Here is a 27,667-nt window from a genome sequence, read left to right on the forward strand (position 1 = left end):
AAAGGCAGACACGTGTTGATACACGGGCAGAAACACACACGCTCCCGTCTCATCTGACACATGACGGACAACCCAATCCCCCCGGCGAGGATCCTGTTAGCGCGTTAGCAGGGACGGGCTGCCAGCCGTTACAAGCCCCCCCCACCTCCCCCACCCCGTGGGCAACATGTCCACAACACACCGCTGCACGAGACGTGGAATCAAAGAAGCGTCCTCTAAGAGAGAATGATTCACGTCTCGTTGGGCAAACCGCCGCCGAAGACTCGGCGAGGATCAGAGGAACTCATCACGTCCGTGGAGACATGGAGAAACGGAGACACGGAGACACGGAGGCGGCGTGAAGAAGAACCGAGACGAGGACTGATTTGTCGGCCTGTTAAGACATATTTAGCTCTATAACGCACAACGTTGTGGTCGCATTCTAAAGCCCTCTGTCTGCTTCTGGCTGCGTGACGCCGCACATGCAACATGCAACATGTATGTCCCTCTGAATGTCCTTGACCATGTGGTAGAAATGTCTCCCGTGTGCAGACGGGACGGAGAAGATCAAACCTCGCCGCAGAGTGACGGTTTGGCTGCAGAGAGAAACGACTTGGTGATCCTTTTGGATCGTGGGCAAACAATTTGGAAAGGGTGCGTATCGAGCTTCAGGCTCCAAGAGACACAAAGAACTGCCCCCCCCTCCCCTCGCCCCCCCCCCCTCCCACCGTTCCCTCCTCCAGGGGAGCACAAAGGCCTTTTGAGGACTGTAATGTATTACCTTCTTCTCTCCACAGGATGTTTGCAACTGCAGATTCAGCCAGCAAGCCGCAGAGAGGGAGAGGGGGGGAGGAGGGGGGTGGGGGTGGGGGGAGGAGGGGGGAGAGTGAGAACATGGAATTACCTTGTGGAAGGAAACAAACATTTCTCTCGTACGATTCCTGTCTGACTACCATTCAGTCGATTCAGTCTTCCCGTGGCCCCCGTCTGCTCTTTCTAGGCGGCGATGGTAAAGCTGCGCCTGCTCGCAGTGATGCAACCCAGTGAAACCCAGGAAATATCAAGTCAAATATGGGATTTGGGTGCATGTCCCCCGCTATGAATTATGGGATGAAATGAGAAACTAGTGCTGCGTGACTCCTCAAATCCGGTAGTTAGGATGTAATCAAGCCGATAAGGAGGAGAGTATTTTAATAATGTGAGAATGACGTCACTCTGATGTCACTTCCCATGGAGGCAGCGTCCTCTCGTCCCGCTAAAGGTGGACTGAGACGGCTCCTTTCTGGATTTGTCTTTGGCCGAGTTGACTTTAAAAGCGACTCACGCGTCTTCTTGGCCGAGTCTTCGACGAACAGCGAGGAGATGTCCTCGTCCACGCCCGCCTCGTTCTTGGCGATGCAGGTGTAGGCGCCGGTGTCCTCGTAGCGCACGCTGCCGATCAGCAGCTCGCTGCCGTTCGCTGCGGGAGGACAAAGGGAAGAACGCGTCGCTCAGCGGGACACTTCCTATGCACCCAGAGACAATGCAGCGAGGGACACTCAATATTAATATCAGGAGCCGACTAACTGGAAATAGAGTAATTACAGATTTAGATTTGCAGTTTGTATTTTCTATGTTCAGCTAAAAAGGAAAAAGACAAAGGCGCCATTTGTGTTATTGTGTCACGTTGTTTTACCAACGTCACGCTCTGACAAAAGCAACCTAATGGATGTGGAAACACTCCGTCACGCAAACTACTGAGAAAGCATCTCCTTGGTGAAGTGCAGGAGCAGCTTTCTCTGAGATGTGTCAGCGTAGTAAAGTATCTCGTGAGGCCTTTCTGACCCTTTTCATCGGCGCCATCCTGCAGCACAAGGCTGCATTGTTTGCCTGAAGCAGCAGCTGAGAGGGACTCGGGTGGAGGCGAGAGGGTCCGCCTCCTACTTTAAGGCCGGCGGTCACCGCGGGGGGGGGGGGGGGGGGGCGGCGCTCTGATGTTTGCCGCGGCGTCGAGCTCTGTGATGTGCAGCTGCACTCTGATCTCCGTGAGCTCCACGCGGCGGCACGTTGGAAGCAACGCGGACATAAAAGAAAGCCTCAGTTTTCGTCTCTCCATCCGCCACCGTTTCTTCTTTTCCACTTTAAACTAAAACTAAAAGCCCAACAAGCCGCGAGTGCTTCACAATATGTACAAACGGTAATAAACCTGCGCGTGTTCTTCTCTCGCTCTCGTGCTGTTAGTGATCACCAGCCCTCTAATTCATGCCTGCTGGGTCGTAAAATAACAAGAAGTTGATGCAAAGCTTTTCACATTAGTGAAATGTCTTTTGGATTGTGATAGTGATTCTCTTTAATCAGGGGAAAGTTGTGAAATGCTTTGAAGTGAAAAGTGCCTTGAAGCAGGCCTTCATAGAACGCGACTGCTATAATTACTTCTAATTCCTAATTATGCTCTGATCAATTGTTACTGAAAACCACCGGATCAACCATTCATTAAATTAGCTTTTTATCATTTTTTTGCAAGCTGGAGGCAGTTCCTGGTGACGCGAGATCTGAGTTGGAGTGAAGTCTTCTTCACTGACTTATCACTGAAAGGCCAAACATTTAGTTGTATTAACTAAAGAACCTCCCCTGTCCTTAATACTGCTGTGCAAAAAGGACCTCTCAGGGACACCTTCTCAAAACACATGCTGTTCTCTCTTTGGTCTGTTTTAGAGCAACTCCTCGTTCACTATCCTGCCCCCCCCCCGCCCAGGTCTCTGTGTCCAGCGAGCAGCTAAATTTAGTTTCTTTAGTACAAACTAAACAAAGTGAGCTCAGGCCGGTTTCAGCACCGCGGACAGCTCCAGAACTCGGAAAAGGTCTTTTCACCTGACTGAATGTTTATAATGTAGGTAGAACCCCCCCGTCCCCCCGTCCTGCCACAGACCTCCACACAGCCAATAAACTCTCCCTTAATACACCCGTCTCTGTACATTCAGGGTGTAGCTCGCACACGCAGCATATTTCATTTCACTTAATCTCCCTTTTCATTCCTCCAAAGTACGTTTGTCAAGTGAACAAAACAGAGACGGTGGAACAAGGTCACCGCGATCTCCGTTTCATCACTTCGGCATCGAATGCAAATGAAGAAAATGTAATATTTCCGCCGCGTTTTTAATAAAAAAGGAGTTAGTCTTGGTTGAGGAAGATTTCCGGCGTACTGCGCCGTCGTCGCGGCGTAATCCCGAAACGCTGCGGCAACAAGACGTGACATGCAGCCCCCCCCCCCCCACCCCCCCCCACTCCCTTACCGATGAGCGAGAGCTGCTTGGAGGATCTGAGCAGCAGGTCCATGCCGTTCTTCAGCCACACCAGTTTGGGGTTGGGGATGCCGTCGGCGTGGCAGTGCAGACTGGCGGACACGCCGGGCTCCTGGGCCTGCGTCTCCGGGTAGACCAGGATCACCGGGGGGACTGGACGCACGCACACACAAACAGCCGGGGAGGAGGCCAGTGAGAACCCAATTACACACCGTTCCAGGGGGAGAGGCACAAACACCCGTTCCAGGGAGGAATATATTCTCACATAACAGGAATCTTCATCACAGCTCGAGTCCTGCATGAAATAGATGCTGGACGTGTCTGCCACACAACACCTCCCCCAGGGAGGAGACCACAAATGAAGGCAGAGGAACGGAGGTGCGAAATGAAATATGAGGTAATACTTTACAGGAACCGGTATGTCGTTTTCGGCTTTGAAGGCACCTTTAAACGTCAAAACGCTGCAATGCAATAATAATGTTGCATTAATGTCGTCTGTTGTTTTGTTTCTAAGTAAATCGATATTCTTAATCAGTAGGGTTAAGAATATCGCTACGGTACGTTTTCAGAAAGTTTCATATTTTAAGGCTCAAAAGCTTCAAATCATTAAATATTTCAGCCAAAAGCAAAGTTTAGCGACGTCCAAAAGAAAACAAATCAGATGTTTTCCATTAATTAACAGAATAGTGCAACTCTACATGACTCAATGAGAAGTTTAACGTGCCCCCCCCCCCCCCGTCCTCTCTCGTGCCAGGACACCTTGAATCCCCGACAAGAACGATCAGTCATCGCCGTCTCCCGAGGCCCCCGGGGGCCGTCTCCATGACTACCGTCCCGTCACTCTCACCCTTTGGCTCCGCCTTCTTTATGTTCAGTGGGCGTCTCAGAAAAAACAAACCAAACTCAAATCGCACACATTTTGTGTCCTTGGAGAGATTTTAGTATTTTAATACATTTTCCCGATATTTGGGAGGCTGTTTCTTTGATTTGTTATGTTCGAGGTAGGACGGTTTTTAACATTCTGCCTCGCTAGATTTTACTGCGAGATGCAGAGCAATAAGAAGAAGGCTGTTATCCAGATGATTAATACGAGCGAGGCGGTGCTTTGATAAGTTCAGGCTGCCCGAGTCAGTGGGAGAGGAGTTTTCACATGTAGTTTAGCTTAAGCAGCTTCGCTCCACTGCATAAAATCGAGCCAACGTTCTGCAGTAACTCAATCGGGCTTTCAGCCTCAAAAGATGGCAAAAGATTCACTATAATGAAATGCCTAGATATTTATCTATATAAATTACAGCGCTGCATATATACGTTCTATCGGGAGGGAAACTAATTGTATCAAATTATCGAAAAGCAAAGCTTCATTACAGCAGAACATCTTTTTAATAAAGATAAAATGTATAGTGATAAAACAAGCAAGGAGGCGATTAATGGATTGGATGCTTGGTGACCATCAGCATGATGCCGACGGTCTTGAGATCTGTTTGATCTTTTGGAGTCAATGCTGCAGCCACTTTGTTCTCTTCCCCGACGGATCACTTAACAAACTCTGCGTTCTCTCGGTGTTCGATGGAACCGGTTCCTCTGCAGTCCGCTGGAGGCGGAACGGTTGTGCAGTAGCTCAGCTAATTCGACAAATGCTAATAAGCAAAAGGTAGAAAAGAAACTAAATAGAGAAACAGGAGTTACACGATTATGTGGGCGTGACCTTTAGCATCCGTCTCTGTCTGACCCGTCAAACGCCATGTACGCCGTCTACAGTGGAGACACAACAGGCCAGATCTACTGAGCGAAGACACACGGCAAACATCTGTATTGTGTCCCATGTGACAACACTGTTTGAATGGGCGGGACACAGTCGGAGTGCTTCTGAAAGTAGGCCTGATTAAAAAAGGCTGGGAACCGCAGACGTCAACGTTGCACGCAATAAATCCATAGCGTGCTTTGTTTCTGGACATTTCCAGCAGCAGAACGTCGGCTCGATGGCCTTTGAGAGTAAGCAGGGAAGCAATAAGAACATCTCGTCACTGGGGAACCACAGAGCATCACAGATAAAACAACAGCATTTCATCCACCACAGCAAGTAAGAAACGAGCTACTGACCATTCACCTGCAGCACATGTGTCTGATGGAGGTATTCGTAGCCGTAGGCATGGCAACTGTAGTTCCCCATGTGGATGGTTGTCACCTTGGTGATGTAGAGGGAGCCGTCGTCCCCAAAGTCCTGCGGTACGGCAAAGGGATGGAAGAGGAAAATTAAGTAAAGAAAGTAAGGAAGGTGGCGCGCGGGGGGAGGAGGGGGGTAGAAATGAAGGTGGCTTCGTAGGATGCTGAAGGAAGAGGAGGCGCAGCACAGCGGGGCGTCATGGGAAAAGACAGCAGATGAAAAAGAGGGATGTGAAGGGGAAGAGGGACCATGAATCAAAGGTTTCCCCGTCGAGCCGAAGCAGGCGTTGGGGAATGTGGTCGTCGTCCCTCGTCGCGCTGCCTCAGCCTGATAAATGGCAAGGGTTAAAAATATAAAGCCCATTAGGTTGATGAATGGAGCGGCTTGTTGTCGGCAGTCACCGGGGGAGGGGGGAGGAGGGGGGGGGGGGGGGTGTTTAGGGCGGATTAAGGCATTAAATAGTTTGCAGATGAGCCAACGTGGAAACCACAAACGTCTGCTTTGGTCCTGAGGGCTCCAGGAGGTGACGTGAGCCGGCGAGGGGGGGGGGGGGGGGTGAAGTTCAGCATTCGCCATCACCAGTGAATTGGGCCATTTGGGCTAAAAAGTTTGACTTCAGTAATAAAACAGCAGGTTGTGCAGAACTGGGAGAAAAGGTGCGTCCGTTAGGGCCGTCTCCTGGACGCCGGTTATCATCCATCAGCCCCCATTTGTAAGCGAGCTGTGCGGTGAGTCATCTGACCTTTGAACTGTTCTAGAAGCAGAGGCGGTGGAGACGGAGAGAAATGTTTTTGACCAAATACCTCAACTATGGAACTATGGGTGGTGAAATCAATATTAGAGACGGGTCGTATTTCTTTGGCTGATCACATATGATCGCACGGGTCCGTTAGCATGCTGTGATTAGCATCATTAGGTTAGCGCGACCATTTACTTACGGCCGGAGGACACGAATAACATATTTTATCTCATAATTGATTTGTCTCATTGTCTCACTGTCCAATGTTGTGCAACAACCGCCGGGTCAAAGTCCTTCTACGTCATGTCAACATATTTTGGCAATAAATGTTCCTGATTCCTGATGATTCTGATGAAGAAGCAAAATGCTACTTGGAGTCAACGTGAAAGATTCGCATTTGGTGCAGTTGAACAGGATGTAGAGTTATAGATTTTTAGTCTGATCGTTTTAACTGTGAAAGGGTTTAGAATAAAAACCTCGTAGGACAAAATGATAGGCTTTTATTTTAATTTCAGTTTTATTAAATGTTCCCATCAGGTGAAGTGAGAAGTGGAAGAATTGATGATTGATTGATGTTTTGCATTTCAGATTCTGCACTTAATCAAAGCCTCTCTTGAACTTTTCACTATTCCTGTAGGCACAGAACTATGCTGATGCAATAAACATAAGAGTGCACGTTAAATATTCTCTTTGTGTTTGCTGAACATGCAAATAAAAGTATCTGTGCAGAAGTAGTTCTTTTGAATAAAGGGAGGTTGGACTTTCGTTCCAGCCTCAATCACTTAATCAGAGCGAGACGAGAGCAGGAAGACACCAGGAGACAGGAGACAAACCGGACTGATTGTATTGGAGGCTCAGCTCTCGGGTTTAAGGGTCATTTCCATCACAAACAGGCCTGATTCCCTGTTAAGCTACACACACAGAAAAATAATGCATGAGCTATCGATTGGGCGTCAAATTAACTTAATATAATAAATGCTTAACACGTGTAACGGCATTTGTCATTAAAACATTTCTAAAGTTAAACTCATGCAGGCAGACGAAGGCTAACAGCGCCTTCGGGGGCCCTCGGGGGCCCTCGGGTGCCATCGCCTCCTCCTCCCGCCTCCACCTCTGCACTCACGTTGATGTCCTCCAGGTCCAGGAAGTTCAGCACGATGCCGTTCCTCTTCCAGATGATGGGCGGGCGCAGCGTCCCCTGGATGGCGCAGGTGAGGACGGCGCTGAGGCCCACCGTCACCGTGGAGACGCTGATGGACTGGTCCTCCGCCAGGCTCAGTTGGACGACCTCTGTCAGGGTGAGAGCGGAGGGACGAGACGGCGTTGGAGAGAGAGGCCGGCAACAGACGGCAGAAAGAGGGAGACAGGAGGGGCAGAGAAAGGAGGACGAGCCCAAATCACAAGCAGCGTGCTGACGTGGCTGCAAGCTCTTTATTAGACGACCAGCGAGGACAAACCGCCGTCCAGGAGGGAATAAAGGCCACGTGTCAGAGGACACACAGCTAGCCAAATATCATTCTTCTCATTAAGGGGAAATTTATGTTCATTGAAATGGCCATCCGATTCAATTCACCTTTACGGCAAATTAAGAATTATTCTTCAATGGATCCCGCCGGCGCCATAAACAGCGACCGTCGCCAAGCTGTGCGGCCAGGCACAGAATCTACAGCCGCAGCCCGTCTGGAGACCCCCCCCTTCTCCCCCCCGGTGGACATTCTGCTTTGTGTCAGATTAAAAATGACGTTGTTTAGCAACATAAGCTGCATTGCATAAATAATAATAATCTAATATTCATGAGAAAATATGCTCCTGACCTCTGACCGCATCTCTGAACCGGTTTGTCTCTCCCGGTGGACAATTGGATTGTCCACTGAATGGAGGGAATGGATGCGAGGCGGCGGTCCACCGGTGACCATCAGTAGCAAACATGGAGAAATGCAAACAAACCAACGCGTTCCAGTCGCTGAGAACAGGTGCAACTCTTTTTCATGTCTGATCAATCATATAAAACGACTACTGACAATAATCGTTGAACTGAAAATAATGAATCAATAAAATAGAACTATAGTGACTAAATAGAGCTGAAGGACACGCACATCTGATCGTATCGTGTTTCAGACTGAACCGCCGAGGTGAATCACCACGCTGAGCCGAGGGTCCAACGGGCATCAGCGCTGCCGCCCCGACGCGGCCCGGAGAAGCACGACTGACTGAAGCGTGCGCCGCCCGGAGACGGCAGGCGCCCCCCCCCCCCCCACCCCCCCGGCTATCCGCTGTCTCTCCAGGTGATAGATGCATCCGGGGTGACAGCTCGGTCCGTCGGGGATGTTTCAGAAGGCCTCGGGGTGCAACGCGCTGCCAGTTCCAACACAGTTGTGCATCAGCGGGGCGGCGACTCCGGTGGCAGAAGCGGCTTCGATGTGCCGTGCGGACAGATGAGGGATGAAGCGCGTTGATCTGACGCCGCCTGGAGGGGCCGTTCCAGGTGGCGCCGTGCATTTCAACAGGGCCACACTGTGAAATGAACACGGTGCGTGGAGGTAAGACGGGTGGCTCGCTGTCTCTCTGCAGCAGCCAACTGTTTATTCCTGTTTGAACAGGAATAAACAGCAAATAGTGCCGAAGTGAAGCTGGGACGTGAGTCTTTGACTCCATGTCAAATCATTTAAAAAAAAAGGGGAAATAAGTTGGAAACAGAAACTTAGTTCAAGTTAACAAACCTGGAAGGCTGAAACATGAGGCTAATATGTGATCGCGACCCGTGTGATTGTGCTCTGTCATAAACCAGCCACATGTGTCCGGATGGAAACATGTAGAGAGTCAACATGCCAGATGTAAACGCCTCCTCTGGTTTGGTGGTTTTTTTTCAGATAGAAAATAACCCTGATTTCAGTCCGGCCCCCCCGCGACGTTTCATCAGCTTCAGGCTCGCCGGATAAACTGCTGCCGGCGAGCGGCCGGCGGTTTGGTATTTTCTTTGCGCGCCGCCTGTCGAGTGGAAACAGTCGGCGGGAGCGACAACAGTTCCACCATCCGCCGCCACCGCTGCCCAAAAAATAAGAGCTGGTAAACAGCAGCAGCAGCAGAATGACATCGGGGATTCTGCCTCATGACACCTTGGAGGTGTAAGAATATGATTTCCATTAGCCGGGCTGAAACAAATCATTTACTCTACAACACGACAACGGAGGCCCTGAAGTGACAAATGAAAGCTTCTCAGTGAGGAGCCCAAAGATGTTATTTTATTTTTGTCCAAAGAAAGACATTTCATTTCTTTGGGAATCAAATTGGTTTCAATCAACATTTACTGAAAAGATATTTCTATATATATACAGACTATATTTCATATTTTTATTCTGAATAAGCTGCTCTGTTTTTCATTTTAAAGTATTATTTTTCTCCCTCAATATGTTTAAAAATAAAATAACTCCCTTGCATCTGGCGTTGCTCTGCTCAGCGTGTGTCTGTCGTCGATGCGTCATGTGTGTTTAACTGTCAGACGCACATAATTAAAAGTCCTCCTAAGACAAGCGTCCACGCGCACGGCACATTCCATTATTCATAGAGACCCTCACGCCGGCCCCCCTGGTTCGCTAAACAAAGATTCAGACATTAATCAGGGTGAGATGCTGTTGTGTTCCTGCTGCTGCAAACGGAGACCTGAGACGCGCAGGAGGCTCTGACCTGCACAATATGAAGGAATAGAAATGTAAATCTTTTTTTCTGATGAAGACGGAAAGTTTCAAATCAAGATACAAAGTTGTGATCTCACGCCTGTTGATACTCGTCTGAGAGTCAGAAAGGTTCCAGAGATGCTCCTTCATTGCCCCACAGGGGGGAGATGCACAGCTTTGTTAAGCTGTTTCTCTTCGCCACACACGGTGTCTTCAAGGAACGTCGGAAAGATAAAAATAGGACGATGGAGACGTTGTTTACAGCTGCAGGCCGTGATGAACCGCAGAGATTCCAGGATTGTTGAAAGAAAACATCTTTTTTTTTTTTTTTACATAAACATGAAAACAAAACCTCCGTATCTCACGTTCCACGACTCGCGCCGAGTAATCGCCCTTTGAAATTGTGTTGCCGCATCTCGACTGCGTGCGGTGGTGTCGTCTCTGTTTGTGTGGTGCACTGAGGGAGACGAGACCCCCCCCCGGTGTGCACAAATGGTGGCGGTTTGTTCCTGTGCCGGTGGGCTGCAGCTATCGCAACGTGCATCACCCGGGTCCCAGACGCGCTGCAGTAATTCAACCAGTCGGTCAGCGCTCTGTTAGCTCTGCACGTCCCGCTGTGCATACATACTGCTCGATTACCTTCATCGCCCACCAACACACGAGCAGGGACTCCAGCCCTCTTTCAGAGTGCCGGGGCGGCGAATATTGGAGCCAATCAGAGACCAGCTCATTAATCACGCTGGATACGGACCCTTAATCTCCTCCACAGGTGCAGCGGAATCTCCGTTCCTCCCACTGTGTCTTTATCATTTTTCTGTTTGCATATTTCTCAGACGGTCTCAGGCTCCATTTACTTATTATTATTTTTTTATCTGTGTGACTCTGACCGCCTGTCAGTCTCGCTTTCGCCTCTCAGACGTCTTAATCTGCCTCGCTCTCTTTCGCCTCCTTGCCCGCCGGAGCAGTGGTGGTGCTTCTCCACCGGTATGCAGGCCAGCGTCGGCCTCGGATCACCGCGAAGGAAACCCAGAGAGCGAGCCGACCGGAGGCAGCGTGTCAGCGCAGGAAGACCAATTTAAAACAAGGCCTTTCGTGCCGCATTAATAAGGAACGAGGAGCAGCAGGAGGAGATCCGGCCATCGGACTGCATTTAAAAGTAAAGAATAGAACACGAGGACACTCTGCAAACCGGAGATTCTGCAACGTTTCTGTGTTGAGCCTGAAATCATGGACGACGTCTCGGTTACTCCACCCACGAGTCGCTTGTCTCATCCAAAGTCGGGCTGAGAGGTGGAGCTCGGATGGAGTCAATGAAGCTGGGGTTGCCGGGGCAACCGGGGCTTTTGTTGTCCACGTTGTGGATGGAAATGAGGGTACGACGACATAAGGGGTGTTGTTCTGAGTCATTGGTGTTTATTTTGCCGGCACGACTCTTTTGTGTCGCTCACTTCACTGAATTAAAATGATACTTTTGACTTCGGGCTGAGTGCGTGACGATTTGATAAAATGCCTCCCCCCTCAGTGCGACGCGATGGACAGCCTAATTACACTGCTGTCCTCTGGGTTTGAGAAGCTAACGGAAATGAGAACGCCGTTGCAAGCGCAAACAATTCGGCTGCTCTCCCAAACATGTCTGACCGGAGACGCGTCCCACAGCGTCCTCTTGCGTCCGCCGGCGTCTCAAAAGGGAACAAAACAAAAAGTCTGTGGGGAAAGACGGCGCGTTTGGCTCGTCCCTCAGTGACCAAGCAGCGGCGCCTGGGTAACGGCGGGCGCAGGAATGAACCGTGCGTCTGCAGCGTTCGCACACACGTTTACCTCAGGGCGACCTCTGACCTCTGCCAGTGCCAACTCCTGCCTTCCGCCCTTTGCTGAAGAGCGAGTTGGAAACGGAGGAACGCCGCCGCCGCAACGTTGTCCTACTTCCTGCGTTCTGACTCGTGAAGGTCAAAGATACGCGGCCCTCCTGCATCGCGGCGAGATACAGCGGTACAGAACACATCTGTCTCCAATCACTTCGATGTCTTTTTATATAGGAAATAGTTTATAGATAAAATGCTAAAAGTGACATTTTAAGTCCTCGAGGCCTAAAAGTGGACCTGCTCTGAGGAGCTTAATGGGAGCAAGCCGACAGTCGCCAGCTAATCTCCCCGCTTCATTACAGCCGATCTGATGGCAGCAGCAGATGTCTCAGCGCGGGAATCTTTCAGCTTTATGGAAACAAAAGAAGACCCCCGCCCCCCCCCCCCCCGGCTAACCCTCCCACTGTAAACCAGAGAGGCTTTTTTCTGACAGCGTTTGCTAAGCGGCCCGTCTCATTTCAAAGGCCTCTCATCCTCGGGGTTGGAGGGATTAGTGGCTCCTGCAGCAGAACCCTGCGCCTCGGGAGCCGCAGCTCGACCCGACCTCGGGGTCGAGCGGAGACGTCCTCACGGGGCTTGTTTGTGCGTCTCCGCCGACGGAGCGGCCTCGTTAGATCTGCAGCTCAGACGAACACGATGAGCGATGCTTTTCTCCAACGCTGCTCTCGTGAGAACAACGAGGTCCGCCGAGGTCAACGGGAGCCAAACACCGGATACTGTGTTGTGCACAATTTAAGGAGGTTCTGTTCTTCTTCCTCACAGAGAAAGAGAGAGGTCACCGTTTGAGCGTGAGACAGAAACCGAAGCTAATGAAACACCTTGTTTGTCTTTTATTAGCTCCCGTTCATCTGATCTGTTACACATTTGTGTTACACAATACGTTCTGTACCGTGAGGTGACCTTGACCTTCGGTTTAACCTCGAGGCCAGGGGAGCTCCTGATGTCCTGATGCCATCCCGAAATAAGGATTTCGACTGTGAGGCGATATGAGAATCCCCTGAGGAGAAGAGGGTCAGATTCTCTGTCATGTGACGACATTAGAGTTCAGTACCGAGTTGGTTGGATGTTAAAACCTCTTGTTCTTGCCCACATTCCCTCTGCTGGAGTCTGTGTGTCTGAACTCATTTCAGAGCTTCGTTCAATAAAAGATAAAAACTGGCATATTAAAACAACCTGATTTTTAAAGGTTACGTCGTTGTTTTTGTCACTCCCACATTATCAATAGAATGATATCAAATATCTTCTGTTTCTTTTAAATCTCGTTAAATGTGGGCTGATTAATTAGCAGAAAAGCTTTGTCACCCTGCATCATTAAAAGCACTAACGGGGTTTCTAAGAAGCTGCTGATGAGTTGATGAAGTTGATAAATGGCTCCATAATTTATTCCCTCTCTCTCTCTCTCTCTCTCTCTCTCACCCACCGTGCAGCGCCGTGCATGCACACCGTTACATTATCACGGATCCTCCAAGCATGACCGGTGGGGTTTTTAAAAATAATTGCGAACGTTTGGGGCAAAATTCCTGCGTGCTTAATAATTAAACCGCGTGAAGGCAGCTGGGCGGGGGGGGGGGGGGGGGGGGGGGTGACCTGCGTGTCACACCAGCGGCTACGCAATGCTGCAAAGTGGCGGAAGCCGAGACCTTCGTGTGAGATGTTTTTTTTCTTCATTGATTTTCAGATATGCATTAAAACACATCTTCACAAACGCTAAAGAAGCAGCTTCGACCTTCACCGGACGACACAGAAAGCAGCCGGAATGAAGCACTCAGATTTCCAAAAACAGAACCCCCCCCCCCCCCCCCCCCCCCCTCCCCCCTCCGTCTGGACAGGCTGCCTGCAGGGCGTCTAACACACTTCAATCATGTGACAAAAGCTCAAAGTCGCACAGGACGCAACAGTCACCTGGAGGAGCTCGCCATCACTACTTTTATTTCTTTCGCTTTAGAAGACGTTCTATTCCCCCCCCCCCACTCCCCTCCCCCCTGCTCCTCCCTGCAGTATCACTGACGTCGGCATCGAACCTTCGACCGCGCCGGTTGTTACTGAACCACAGAAATACAAAGAAATACCAAGAAGCCTCCGAGCTTTAACCCTCCAGCTCATCGTTTCAGGAGGCGGGGCTGTTGCCACGGGAGATATCGGGTGACCCTGATCCCCCCCCCGCCCCCTACCGAGGATAAAGACTTGAGAGATTTTGGGTAGCCTGCTCCCTCCATCATCACCTCCTCCCTGCGCCTCCGACTGTTTCAGCTGCTGCCGAGCGAAAAGGAGCACGAAGCGCTTTGGAGAGTCGGCTGAAAGCAGCTGCTCCAGAAGGAGTGATGAAGTTCTCCCAGAGCAGGACGCCGCCTTCTGTTGAGCAGGTTTACTGCTCCGTCAATCGTCTCCTCAAGGACTCGCGAGGGGACGTCCGGTTTGTGCTGGTGGTCCCGTCCTGTCGGCTGAGGCTTCGTAAACTACCGCCTGCCCTTTGTTGCGTCTGGGCGCCTGGCGAGGAGGGTAAACATGCGTGAGGAGGCCAAAGGGCTTTTAATCAAACAGCCAAACCCTCGTTGTGAGTCTCCAGGTGCAACTCGACACTCGTTACTCAGATAGTCGAGAGGAAGAACGGCTCACGCACTTCTCCAAGAGCTCCCGCTGAGAGCAAAGACTGCGAGGTCTTCCTCCCTTCCTCGGTCCTTCTCCTCCTCCTCCTCATAGCTCCTCCCCCTGTTGCCTGACAAACCCGCGGTTATCATTACCTGCTCTCCGTCCGTCTCCTTTCTGTAGACATAAGGCCTCAAAGACGGGGCTAACTGAAGCTAACTAAAGCTAACTGAGGCTAACTGAGGCTAACTGAAGCTAACTGAAGCGTCTTCATGCAGCTCCTTTCGATGTGGGCTCGGAGGAACCGAAGCCCTCAAGGTGTTTGTGTATGTGTGTGCTTTCAGCTGGAAGCAACATCCCCCTCCTCCCCCTTATCCCTCTCCTCCCCCTTCTCCCTCTCCTCCCCTTCCTCCGTCTCCTCCCTCTCCTCCTGTTGGGTGGAGTTGTGCTTGGTGAATAGTTGCTGGGCACAAACAGAGGAGAACACAACCTCATCACTGTGACCGAGCCAGCTGGACCCGGTGGCTGGTGGCTGGTGGAGAACAGATGTTCCTCCCTGAGTGCATCCAGGGGATCTGTTTCTTCTCTCACGCAGGAACCTTGCTGAGTAGCTGAAAGCGAAGGTTGTGCAGCCGTAACGGATTATCTGCTCGTACTCTGACCTTGTTGGCTCGTCTTTCTCCTTCTTTGAATCCGCTGCTGTCTTCTGTTTTTTTGCTATGCAGTAAAACCTTTTACTCCTCCTTTCCTCATCTGCTCAGTCTATGTCTTTGTTACGAGAGAACATCTTCTGAGCTGATGAAGGTGGAGGCTGGAGGGGATGAGGAGATGAGAGGAGGACGAGTACCACACACAAACACGCATCCACACCGACTCACACTTGTTTGAAATTGAAAGGGAGAGAGGGGAGAGAGAGGGAGAGTGGGGAGAGAGAGGGAGAGAGGGGAGAGAGGGGGAGGAGGGGGGGAGTCCATCCATCCATCCATTGTCAAACCGCTTATCCTGCACACAGGGTCGCGGGGGGGCTGGAGTCCATCCCAGCCAACTTCGGGCGATAGACAGGGTACATCCTGGATTGGTCGCCAGTCAATCGCAGGGCTACACAGAGACACACAACCATTCACACTCACATTCACACATCTACGGGCAATTTAAAGTCCCCAATTAACCTGATCCCCAGAGCATGTCTTTGGACTGTGGGAGGAAGCCGGAGAACCCGGAGAGAACCCACGCAGACACGGGGAGAACATGCAGACTCCACACAGAAAGGCCACTGGGTGGAATCGAACCCAGGACCTTCTTAGGAGGGGGGGAGTGTTCCACCAAAATCAATGGAGGCGTGATAATGAATTATTTCCTCCTCGGTGTTCGAGGAGGATAAAAGGCGACCACATGCTGCGCTGCTAACAGCCTGGGGGGGGGGGGGGAGGCTATTCTACACTCTCCATTCACTCTTCTTCACTCTCCTTCACTCTTCTTCACTCTCCATTCACTATTCTACACTCTCCTTCACTCTTCTTCACTCTCCTTCACTCTTCTTCACCCTTCTTCACTCTCCTTCACCCTCCATTCACTCTTCTTCACTCTCCTTCACTCTTCTTCACTCTCCATTCACTCTTCTTCACTCTCCTTCACTCTTCTTCACTCTCCATTCACTATTCTACACTCTCCTTCACTCTTCACTCTCCTTCACTCTTCACTCTCCTTCACTCTTCACCACCCTTCTTCACCCTTCTTCACTCTTCTTCACTCTCCTTCACTCTCCTTCACTCTTCACCACCCTTCTTCACCCTTCTTCACTCTTCTTCACTCTCCTTCACTCTTCTTCACTCTCCTCTCCGGGGAATTAAACCCATCAGACGAGTGTTGTGCTAAATATAATGACTCGGCCATTAAACGGACAGGCACAGTTGCCATGGCGACTGACTGGGCTTCTCTCCCTGTTGCATTGAGCACAGAGGCTGTGTGACCACAGCGTGTGAAGTGCAGTTTGTGTAGACGTGACTTTACGCGTCGTGGATGTCGAGCGACTGATCTCTCTTCATTCGCAGAGCGTCATTAGATACATGCGTTGTATTTGTACATGTGTGTACTAACGTGTGTGTACTCACATGTCACATGTGTGCACACTCTTGATTAATCAAAGCGACCAAAGCGGCTGCAGCCCGAAAACCTCGGTGATATTCCACTGTGATAAAGGTGGAGGAGGAAGAGAACACAGCGAGCTCGGGGGGCAGCGCTGCATGTGGGGGCTCGATGGAGAAACAATGGGTCCTAATTGGATGCACACCAGCTGTGTGCTTTTTACAGTCCAATCAAAAGAGAGACCGCTGGCTCACGGCGCTGCCCCTTAACTGCTAATTGTTCCCTTAACATGCACCTCGTTGCTGCGCGTTAAGCCGTCCAGATGTGTGTGAACGCGCTCCAGTAAAGTTAAACTTTACGAATCCGATAAAATAACAGAGAATCTGTGATGGTCACCGGTGGATCAAGTAGTTTCCTTTAAGCATCCATCATCTTCCTGTTGTCGTTTTGCTTTCTGGCAGCTCTTCTACTCACCTGCTCACCGGCCTCGTTCCTTCGTTGAAGACCTTCACTTCACAGACCAGAGAAGCTTGATGAGTAACATGGAACCTTCACCCGGCTCCATGTTACCTTCTCCAACCCTTCACCCTGCAGCCAGAGCTAATTCCACCTCCGGAGCGGTGAGAAGGTTAATATCATTACGCCGCGCGCTCGTTCACACGAGGTGGCTCACCCTACACGAAGCATCTCGTTACGCCACGCGTGCGCCCACAGAGGCGGCGTGCGCACAAGACCTGCACGTGTGGAATCTCCTCGCCCGCCGATTCCAGTGGGATTAAGGTGGATTTGGACAGGTGGGGGGGGGGGGGACACGGTGGTAAATGTGAAACTGAACCACCTTTAGAAAGCACAGAGCTGATGGAAGCCATTACTGTCATCTCCGCTGATTACTCCGTCCTGATGGAGCAGGAGGTGTTTTTGTTTGTGTTGTCGCTGTGATCGCTGTGTGACATGGGGGGGGGGGGGGGGGGTCACACCAAACAAGACTGCCAAATGAAATCCCCCCTCAGCCCAATTACCCGGGATGATTTAAAGGTTACACATTGATTAAAGCTCCCACACGCAATGCAGAGTTTTAAATGTAATACGATTTTGGAATGAATACAGGAAATGTTACTTATAGAAACAATAAATGAAACAACAAAATGCAACATTTCAGAACGTCTTCCATTCATTGAGACTGTGACCTTTTCACTACGCAATGAGGCCACGTCAGCCACGTTGACTTACATTTATTCTCTGGTTGTTAGAATGAATCCATACTCGTGGCTGGTTGAGTCAAATCGACTTTAAAGGGGGACTTTAGGAGGCAATAAAACAAAACAAGAAAATGTCTGCTGGTCTTGTTAAAGGTAGAATAAGAGGAAAAATCAATAAGAATGCAATCATCTCAGGAGCATTCTGGCAATTGGCTCTATTCAATTCACGGGGGAGAGAAATGACAGATGGGTTCGGGCGGCGACACAGCGGAGATTTGAGAGATTTTTAAACTTTAGATAAAGAGACAACAAAGAGACCAGAACAACGCAATCTGGAATCCGGTGACTTTGGGAGGACAGAAGAAAAGCATCGACGCAGGAGAGCCGTGGACACAACCTTCTCACATCATTGAGGCCGATGAGCGCTCTTCAATGTCCTAAACGTTCACGCTGCCGGACACACCTGTGATTCCTGGCTACTCTGCTCCCCAAAGCGCTCGCCGGGGACACACACACACACACACACACACACACACACACACACACACAATTCAACACCATCCACATCATCCACAACACCAGATGCCCACTCAAAAACAAGCGCTCCCTCTTGGCGCTGCCGGTCTGCAGGCCAGCAGTTAACCTTGAGCGCAGCTGATCAATAGCTGGTTTGATCGGCGCCGGCCCGTTTCTTCAGGCGCGTCCAAACACCAGACGGGGGGGGGGAGTGGAACGGGATGATAGCGTGACGCTTTCCAACGAAACCGCGAAATCAGCGGCGCTGCCTAATGGACCCGCCCCCCCCCCGAACAGAAAGCAATGGCCGCCTGCCGCGGGCAGCTGCTGCGACGCGTGAACTTCCTCTGCGATTACTGGTCCTAACAAGGTGGAACCTGCCTGAGCTCTCAGCCGCCGCTCTGCCTAAAAGCCCAAAAGGCCACAACGGCGGCGCCCGGTGCTCCAATCGGGACGCCACTGATCCTGATCACCCGTGGCCCAAACACCGTGATCCCGTCCGACTGCGAGGGACGTCTGCGGGCTCCTGGGAGGTCATTTCCACGCCTTTATAAGCATTGGTGTCGCGTGCAGGAAGGTCAAAGACGCAGAAGACACGCGGCGCAGTCCCGCGGTGCGTCTCTGTGCTTCGCTGACGAGGAGGAGGAGGAGGACGAAGGACTCACGGAAGGCTGTGTAGAACTCGTGCAGGCTGAGGTGGCCGTCGTTGTTGTAGTCGTCGTAGCGCAGCAGGTCCTGCATGGTGCACTCCAGCAGGCCGTCCTCCACGTGCTCCTTCGCAGAGACCTGAGCACACAAAACACAGCGGCTGAACAACTCGCACAGCCGGTGTGTCGCACAGCTCGTCTATCTGCTGAGGCCACATTGTGCACATTCGGTATAAATGTAAATTTGACATTTCGCAAGGCGGAGGTACGACCCAAATGTGTTCTTCTTCCTCAGCATCGTTTCAGGAATGTGAGCGGCTTCATTCGGACTCTTTCAGGTGCTAAATGTGATATTCAGAGCAAAGAAGCTAGTCTGCAGGTACAGATATCGAGGAGTCTCTCTCCCTCCTATGCGATGATGGACAAAGACACAATAATAAAGGATTTATATAATCAACACAAATCCAGTATTTTGCATGTTTTTGTTCATTAAATTTAAACAGACTTCTGATGAAAGCTTTCAAATGTTGATGTTCCAATTAGCACAAGTTGTGATTACTTGTGTTTTCCCGCAGATGTTAAAGTGATTTGAATGAATTTACAGCCTGAATACAGTCAGCTTTAAGTATTTTATGAGTGTGCTTTTCATCCCTGGTGAACATCCTCCTGAGAGCCGTTCCGTGTGAAGGGGGGAGGACGGGGGGGTTTATATATCACATAAGTGCTGCTCGTGATTGCTTTTCCATTTTAAAATGTCTTCCACTGCTGCTGCTCCTCCGTTAATGCACAGATGTTCCCCTGGGAAGACGCTCCACTCACTCCGCCATTGTTTGTCATTTACGAGCCGTCTCTTTGGCGGTGGGAGAGCGTCTTCTTCCCCGGGGAGACGTCTTTGAGAAGGTGATGCAGTTTCAGTGAGACAAACAAGAGACGCAGCTCCTGCTTCATACAGGTGTACTGGAATATGTAAAAGATGTGCAGGTTATTCTTTTAAAGAAATAGTTACATATTAAAAAAAAGCCTTTTGCTTAATCATTATAGATTTCTAATGTTCTAAAATGTTAATCCAATGTTTCCAACGTGTGTAATTGCCGGGCTCTGATTGATCCAAAGCTTTCGTTGGATCTCGTAGTGCAGCTCTTCCAGAAAGGGTTTTATTTTACATTTCTGCAGCGACATCCTCTTTAATTTCCAGAGAGGACAAAGCGAGTTGCCAATCACAGCTGCACAGATGAGACAGAAGATGGATCACTGTGGCGTTTTACAGACTATATTTAAATTTCACTAATTAATCACCAGCTTCTAATAAGCCTGGTGTTCAGTGGCATCTTCCATCCTCCAGATAACAAGGAGGCACGACTCACCGAGACCAACGCATCGGGTGGGCGGGGTCTAATTAACACCCGGCGCCGATGCCCATTTCCAGACACCAGATGATGCCCGGGGCCATTCGATTCCCCGGCAACGCCGACCCTTTATCGCGCCGATTTCTGTCCCTCAGGCGACCTTTTTCTGAGTTAATCGGATGGATGAAATGTTTGAGCCACACGCCACTCGCTCTACGTCACAGCCGGGACCGTGGAACCTAAAGCCTGTGGTTGTCTTCACACCAATCAACACTGCCACTGGGTTCTGAACCTTCAACACATCGTGTACGACGAACGCTTAATTCAGGAAAACCAGTTAAACACATATTTTATCAAAACACTGGACCGGCTCAAGTTCTGCGCTGCTCAGAAAGTCATGTGCCTTGATGGACTCGGCTGAGACCAACAGTCATGTGACAAAGTTTAAAATGTGTTGCATTTTCTTTTAGGTTTAAATAATTATATTTATTTGGATTTACAGTGGACCTTTGTGATTAAAGTGTCTCATCTGGATGAGGTCGTTTCCATCGAGCTGTAGGACTTTTCTATCGTTAGAGCAGACGAGGCTGTGGCAGGTTGGATGTGAGAGGAAGGTAAACATGGGGGGGGGAGGGTTTCATCAAAGAGAAGATGACTTTCCTTCCCTTTCTCATCCCTGAACCTGCTGATGTCTCAGCTGCAGTTTCAAAGTCTTTGACGCCACAAAGGTTCTCTTGGCGTGAACAGAATAAACGCCTCCGCCGATCAGACACCCTTTGTCCCCCCCCCCCCCCTCCTCGCCCCGATGACGTCACCCACCTTCTCCAGCTCGCCCCCGACCAGCCGCCCGTCCCCGTCCGCGTCCAGGTATTTGAACATGGTGTCCACCAGCGCCCGCTTGGCCTCCATGTCCCTCTGCCGGCCGCGCTGCCCGCTCGGCGGCGCCGCCGGCTGCATCTCCAGCAGCGTGCTCTTCAGCTTGTTGTACTCCGACATGGTGCACGCGTTGCCTGCAGGAGCGAACACACACAGGGAGGAGGAGGAGGAGACATGTGGACAACCTCGGTTATACGAGAGACACCTTTGGAGAGCAGCTGTGAGTTGTGTGTTTTTATAGAGCGAGATAAAGAGGGACGAATATGTGCGTGCACGTGCGCATGTGTGTATGTAGGTGTGCATGTGTGTATGTGTATGTGTGTGTGTATGTGTGTGTGCATGTGTGTGTGCGTGTGTGTATGTGTGTGCATGTGTGAATATGTGTGTGCACGTGTGTGTATGTATGTGTGCATGTGTGTGCATGTGTGTATGTATGTGCGTGCGTGCGTGCACGTGTGTATATATGTGCATGTGTGAATATGTGTGTGTATGTATGTGCGTGCGTGCGTGCATGTGTGTATGTGTGTGCATGTGTGAATAGGTGTGTGTATGTGTGTGTATGTGTGTGTATGTGTGTGCGTGTGCGTGTGTGTGTGTGTGTGTGCATGTGTGTATGTGTGTGCATGTGCGTGGGTGTATGTGTGTGCATGTGATTATATATGTGTGCGTGTGTGTGCATGTGTGTGCATTTGTGTGCATGTGTGTGCACGTGTGTGTATGTGTGTGCATGTGTGTGCATTTGTGTGCATGTGTGTATATATGTGTGTATGTGTGTGCGCGTGTTTATATGTGTGTATGTGTGTGCATGTGTGTGCATTTGTGTGCATGTGTCTATATATGTGTGTATGTGTGCGCGTGTATATATGTGTGCATGTGTGTGCGTGTGTATGTATGTGTGTGCACGTGTTTATGTGTGTGCACGTGTATATGTGTGTGTATGTGTGTGTATGTATGTGTGTGCGCGTGTGAGCCTCTGGGTGTTTGAAAGATGTTATTTTTTGTGTTTGCTTGATTTGTCTCACAGCTTTCAGTGCAGCGGGGGCCAATTAATTAAAAGTAATCCTTGAATCCACATGAAAACAAAAGGTAAACATCCTCCTCGAGCTTCGTGATCAGAGCCGACGTCTCAAACCCGACTGGGCGTCGAGCTGCTGCTTCTCTGCACGGCGTCGCCCGACGCAGACGTGAGGAGGAAATGAGGGACAACAAATGAATCACCGAGCGTTTTTCTTCCCACTTGAAGACGGGTAATTATGCAGAGGACGCCTGAGCCGCGCTGTGAGGGACTCGTCCCCCTGCTTTCCTCACAGCATCGGCACCAGCCGAGTGCGATGACAGCATGAGAGACGCCGGCACCGCGAGCACGCCAGAAGCACGGGGACGGGACAGGTTGTAAAAAAAGGGAAAATCCGCAGCTTGAATAAATCACGAGGCGACGTCCCTACCTGCCCCCCCCCCGAGGGTACACAGGAACAGATCTAATGGGATTCAAACCCACAGCTTCTCCAGCCGTTGCTGTCGACGAGGCCTCAGCAGCAGGACGGCCGTCTCCCGCTTGGGGACTCGATGGGGAAGCGCGTCTTCAGCATGGACGTGTGTTCATGCTCATGCATGAGTGCACACAAACCAAGGAGCTCCTGGTGGCCCCACAAACAAAGCTCAGTCCTCGATGACCTGCACCCGTCTGACGGGTTATAAGTCAGAGAGAAAAAGACTCCACGTCTCGGTCTTCTTCAACACAACATGATGTTCATTATTTAGAGTCAAATAGACCATAAAGCAGAGTGTGATTTAGGGCGGGGCCTCGTTGTGATTGATCATTTGTTACCAAATTAAGGAGAAATCCAAGGTGAAGCTCCATAGAACCACCAGAACAACTTTATAGTGTCTTTTCTAAGCGTCTCAGACCTGCAGCACAGCCGGAGGAGCTCTGGTCCTGATCTCCCTCCTGCCTGGGACACAGAGAAACAGATAGTTTCACTTCTAATAGTCTTTGTTGGAGGATATTTAGAGCTTACGTGTTTGCCAACCCGGCTCATTTAAGGGCAACACAAACATTTTGTCCGTCCCTGCTGTGATGGATCGCACACCGGAGGGGGGGGACAGTGTGTGTGGAGCCGCGGGACGGGAGCTGCTTTAATTGGGGTGAGGAGGGCCTCTAATTAGTATCGCTCAGGCCGGGTGATCGAGTACATCGATCACAGCGTTCGGAGGGTTCGGAGGTCAACGCAGAAAACTGGGGGTTGTAATGAGAGCAAGTCGTGGATCCCTCAACGTCAACGCGCGTCACGTCACACGCGAACGCACACGCAAAGACAGAGAGCAATCACACAAACGCAGACACACACAATGACTTATTCCATCACCAAGCGCCCCCCCCCCCCCCCCCCCCAATAAGACCCGGTGCAAGGTGCAATGCAGGAGTAACATTGGACACCAGGTGTGAGGTGGATCAGACATGAGGGATCATCACCTCGCTGTCGTCTCTGTCCCCACTCAGCAGATTCACACCGAATTTACATGTCTTCATACATGGGGGGGGTGAGGGGGAGGTGAGGGGGGGGGGGGGGGGGGGCTCCTCTCTTTGCTCCGGACCACTGAGCTCCGTACGCACGACATCATGGGAATGTGTTTCATTGCTTCTGTTACACAAGAAAAAGTGTTGTTGAGAAGATGGAAGAAGGAATAAATGAAGGAGGAGGCAGAGGACGAACTGGTGGACCAATGAGAGACGAGAGATTTATTTATTCACATTCTAAAGGTGCCAGCTAAAAAATAAACAACAATGAAAATAAGAAAACTACCCATGTTTTAGTTTTATCCGACTTCTCCGCCCCCCCGCGGGCTTATTGCTCTATTCAATTCAATTCAATTCATTTTATTTTGTAGCCCATAATCGCAAATTACAAATTAGCCTCAGCGGGCTTTACAGTCTGTACACATACGACATCCTCTGTCCCGAAACCCTCCATCGGCACAGGAACAACTCCGCAAACAATGAAAAAACCCTTCCAAGAGGGAAAAAAGGGAAGAAACCTCAGTGAGAACGTCAGAGGAGGATCCGTCTCCTGATGGACGACTACAATGATGCCATGTGGACAGAATGAACAACGTATAATACATGAGACTATATGACAGAATGATTCAAGTAACTGTGAGTAGTAAACCAGACGCACAGCAGGACCACTGCAGGGTGGAGGTGTGCGTTTTGAAGAGCTGGGAGGAGTCAGCTGATCAGCTGACAGGGGAGGGGGGGGGGCGGGGTGTCGTTTGTGAGAGTTGGGGGCGGAGCCACCGAGCTGCAGCCTACATGCAATTCCCACTGATTCCATAGGACGTTCTGAGGGGGGGGGAGGGGGGGGGTTCTGTAACGTTCCCTCCCCAGGCCCTGGATCTCCGCCCTGCAAAGACGCTGCTGCTGCGTGTCGATGCGTTTCACAGTAGTGTGCGAGTGTCCGCTGCTATTTCTATTCTCTATCGGGGGGGTGTGGCCTCCTTTAGCCACTTGTTAGCATTAGCTTTAACAGCTTATTTAATGACATTTCATGAAGGGACAACGTTGTAATAATATTAATACAAACGTTGGGCTTTTACCTGTTTGTCAGTAAAGTGATTTTGCTTTTTAAATGAAATCAAGAATGAAGATATTTGGTCTCATCAGCCTCCTTTTGCTAAACATTTATATTCATGACCGCGTCAATGCAATTTATTATTTACTGCTTTACGTCCTTCACATTCACACATGTATTTCTTACTAGTGGATAAATTATCCTCAAGCCATGAAGCACAAAACACCTATGAAACAAATAATAAGACTCACAACCACACAGCAACAATAGGAATATGAATACAGAGACACCGGCGCCACGTTGGGCAAAAGAAAATAGTGAGGAATGGCGACCTAATGGAGGCCGACTGGGAACGAGCTCAGCGTCGAGTGTTTTCCAGCATCCGCTGTCCAACACCTGCAGTCTAATCTGCAGCCCGGCGATCCCCAGAGGACCCAGCTTTAAGATTGCCTGGGCGAGACGCAGCCGCCGCGGGCTGAAAGTGGCCCGGCTGAACCCCGGGACCGGCCTCCCACATCACGCTGCCCGAACGCCGCGGCGACCTTCAAAGTTTCAGACCAGAACAAGACTCCACGGCGCTGCAGGGACGTCGCCTTTTTCAACACGCGACAAGTTTGGCATCAAAAGTCAGTTTGAAACCGTCCCGCGGGCCGAGAACCAGAACTTTCTCGGCTGCCGCTCACGTCACGCCACTTCCTCTACTCCTGATCCCGAGTTGAGCTGTGACGTCCTGTCGTCTGTTGAACCCTGATGTCGCCTCACACGTCCACGAGGACCACAAGGGTTCTGTCTTTGTCATCAAGGACCAGTGAGAGCAGTTTAAAACCTCACAATCAGCACAGTCCCAGAACTCTAAAGGAGACAATTAAGCTTCCTCCAAAGCACAGGAGCCTTCCCACAGAAATGTGAGGTCACAGTGGGAAAAGTTGCCTCGCTGAGTCATCACGTAGTTGTCAGAAGTGAGTAACAGTTTTTACGCCCTCACCAGTGAACGTGTGAATCAGTGATGCAGAGTTCTGACACTTGGAAAACACATTAAAAAGACACTGAGCTCTTATTCTTTCTTCTGTGTCAAAGGGAAAAAGGTTCATTACTTTTATCTGAGAGTTTTATCTTTCATCTGAATTCTGCCGATGACTTATGCCTCAAGAAGTCTCTTCATCTGTGTTTCTTCAGCTTCCTTTCTTCTCCGTAGGTCACAACTTTGCCTCCGTAGCAAAACCTCGAGTGTTTGGCGTGGGCGTCTGACAGGAAACCTTTTTGCTCTGCATGAAACAGACATCGCTCGCTTCGGGAAGTGGAACTCAGCGGGATTACGGGAGAGAACATCCTCCATCCTCCATTGCTCCCCTCTGTTGGGAGGCCAGATATGTCTTTTAGTTGAGTTTTCAATAATCGCCAGCAGAGGAATTATACAACGGAGAGAAAGGAGTATTTACATTACAGCACGGAGTGAAATAATAATGAATAACGCTATCAAATATTTCAACCAGAAAATTGGATGCAGCAGGAAGTGTGATTGTTTTCCCTTCATTTTAACACCATTTCATTGTATTAATGCATAAATGGTGAAATTAATTTAGTGTGATGTGGTCGTCATTATTTGATTCTCTCCAATCATGCAGCAGCGCTGGTGTTTTCATTACCATTAGACACGCAAACACAGGGAGCTAATTTAACTTGGATGACGGCTCTAAATTATAATGAGCATATTTCCCCCCCAGCTAATGAGAGATGATGCAATCGGGTGACGATGTGTCATTTATTTCCCTCCCAATGATCACATTCATTCACTTGCAGGCACACGAAGCTTCAGATTCTGTTTCTCTGCGGGGAAACGACCTGAAGCAAAGAAGCTAAAGTTGTATTATGTTGCATTTTACTGCTGGATGTACTGCCATGTTGTACTAATACTCCATGTGCTGCCATGTTGTACTAATACTCCATGTGCTCCCATGTTGTACTAATACTCCATGTACTGCCATGGTTTACTAATACTCCATGTGCTCCCATGTTGTACTAATACTCCATGTACTGCCATGGTTTACTAATACTCCATGTGCTGCCATGTTGTACTAATACTCCATGTGCTCCCATGTTGTACTAATACTCCATGTGCTCCCATGTTGTACTAATACTCCATGTGCTCCCATGTTGTACTAATACTCCATGTGCTTCCATGGTTTACTAATACTCCATGTACTGCCATGGTTTACTAATACTCCATGTACTGCCATGGTTTACTAATACTCCATGTACTGCCATGGTTTACTAATACTCCATGTGTTTCCATGGTTTACTAATACTCTATGTACTGCCATGTTGTACTAATACTCCATGTGTGGCCATGTTGTACTAATACTTCATGTGCGGCCATGTTGTACTAATACTTCTCTTTTGGACATCGTGTCCCTCTGGTCTGTTACTTTGTGGATGAAATGGTTCCTACACAAAGTCATGCTTTGTGTAGCTTCAGGAAAACACTGTTTGTGTATTTTAGATTGTGTTCAAAGACCACATTGAGTTGCGTTTCCCAGGAAGGGAAACGGACGCGTCGGACAGAACAGGAAGTGCGTTTCCCCGGCTGCAGTGGACCGGTACCGGCTCATTAGAGGTCTTCTGGAGTCCTTCTCTCCGCCAGCAGGTAGGAACGGGACGCCATTAAACAGGAAACAGAACTAATGAAGGGGCAAATTAACAAACCGCAAACAAATAGCAGGTTCATTCCCTTCATAAGGCTTCCCTGCTCTCCAGCTATCTGGGTCACACCGTCTGGGGGAAGTCATCAAACGCAAAAGGAAGCACAGGAAATGTGTTTGGTCAAAGGTGCCCTGGATGAACGATGAGTCGCTCTGACCCCTCAGCCTCCAGGTTATTCATGGAAATGAGCAGAACTCATCATCAGCGGTGCTTTTAAAAAGCACGTTTCCACCCAGACCTTCAGGGACTTTTATTGTGGCGGGGATATTTCTTTCAACACTTAAATGATCTCTTTATGTTATATTATTCGTACAGGATCGCTATCAGGGACTAAGGGCTCCACCACACAACACTTTCATAACGGGTTGCAAAGCTATTTAAATACCCGCTGGCTTCCCGCCCCCTCAGGATCCCGGGCCAAGCCCCTCCCCTAGCCCCCCCTCG

At 50.0% G+C, this 27,667-nt stretch overlaps 1 protein-coding gene across 1 annotated transcript in view; it reads right to left on the reverse strand.

Moving 5' to 3' along the window:
* fstl4 (follistatin-like 4) overlaps window positions 1-27,667 on the reverse strand; it is a 92,772-nt gene that overhangs the window by 7,366 nt on the left and 57,739 nt on the right. The window contains exons 5-11 of the mRNA XM_040181938.2: window positions 20,898-21,088; window positions 18,751-18,871; window positions 7,287-7,453; window positions 5,361-5,481; window positions 3,252-3,413; window positions 1,304-1,438; window positions 761-787 (exon numbers count right to left, since the gene is read on the reverse strand). Of these exons, the coding sequence (XP_040037872.2) occupies window positions 761-787; window positions 1,304-1,438; window positions 3,252-3,413; window positions 5,361-5,481; window positions 7,287-7,453; window positions 18,751-18,871; window positions 20,898-21,088 (924 nt within the window). The remainder of the gene's footprint in view (window positions 1-760; window positions 788-1,303; window positions 1,439-3,251; window positions 3,414-5,360; window positions 5,482-7,286; window positions 7,454-18,750; window positions 18,872-20,897; window positions 21,089-27,667) is intronic.

The sequence above is a fragment of the Gasterosteus aculeatus genome, chromosome 7 (genome assembly GCF_964276395.1).
Source record: "Gasterosteus aculeatus chromosome 7, fGasAcu3.hap1.1, whole genome shotgun sequence".
Lineage (NCBI taxonomy): Eukaryota > Metazoa > Chordata > Actinopteri > Perciformes > Gasterosteidae > Gasterosteus > Gasterosteus aculeatus.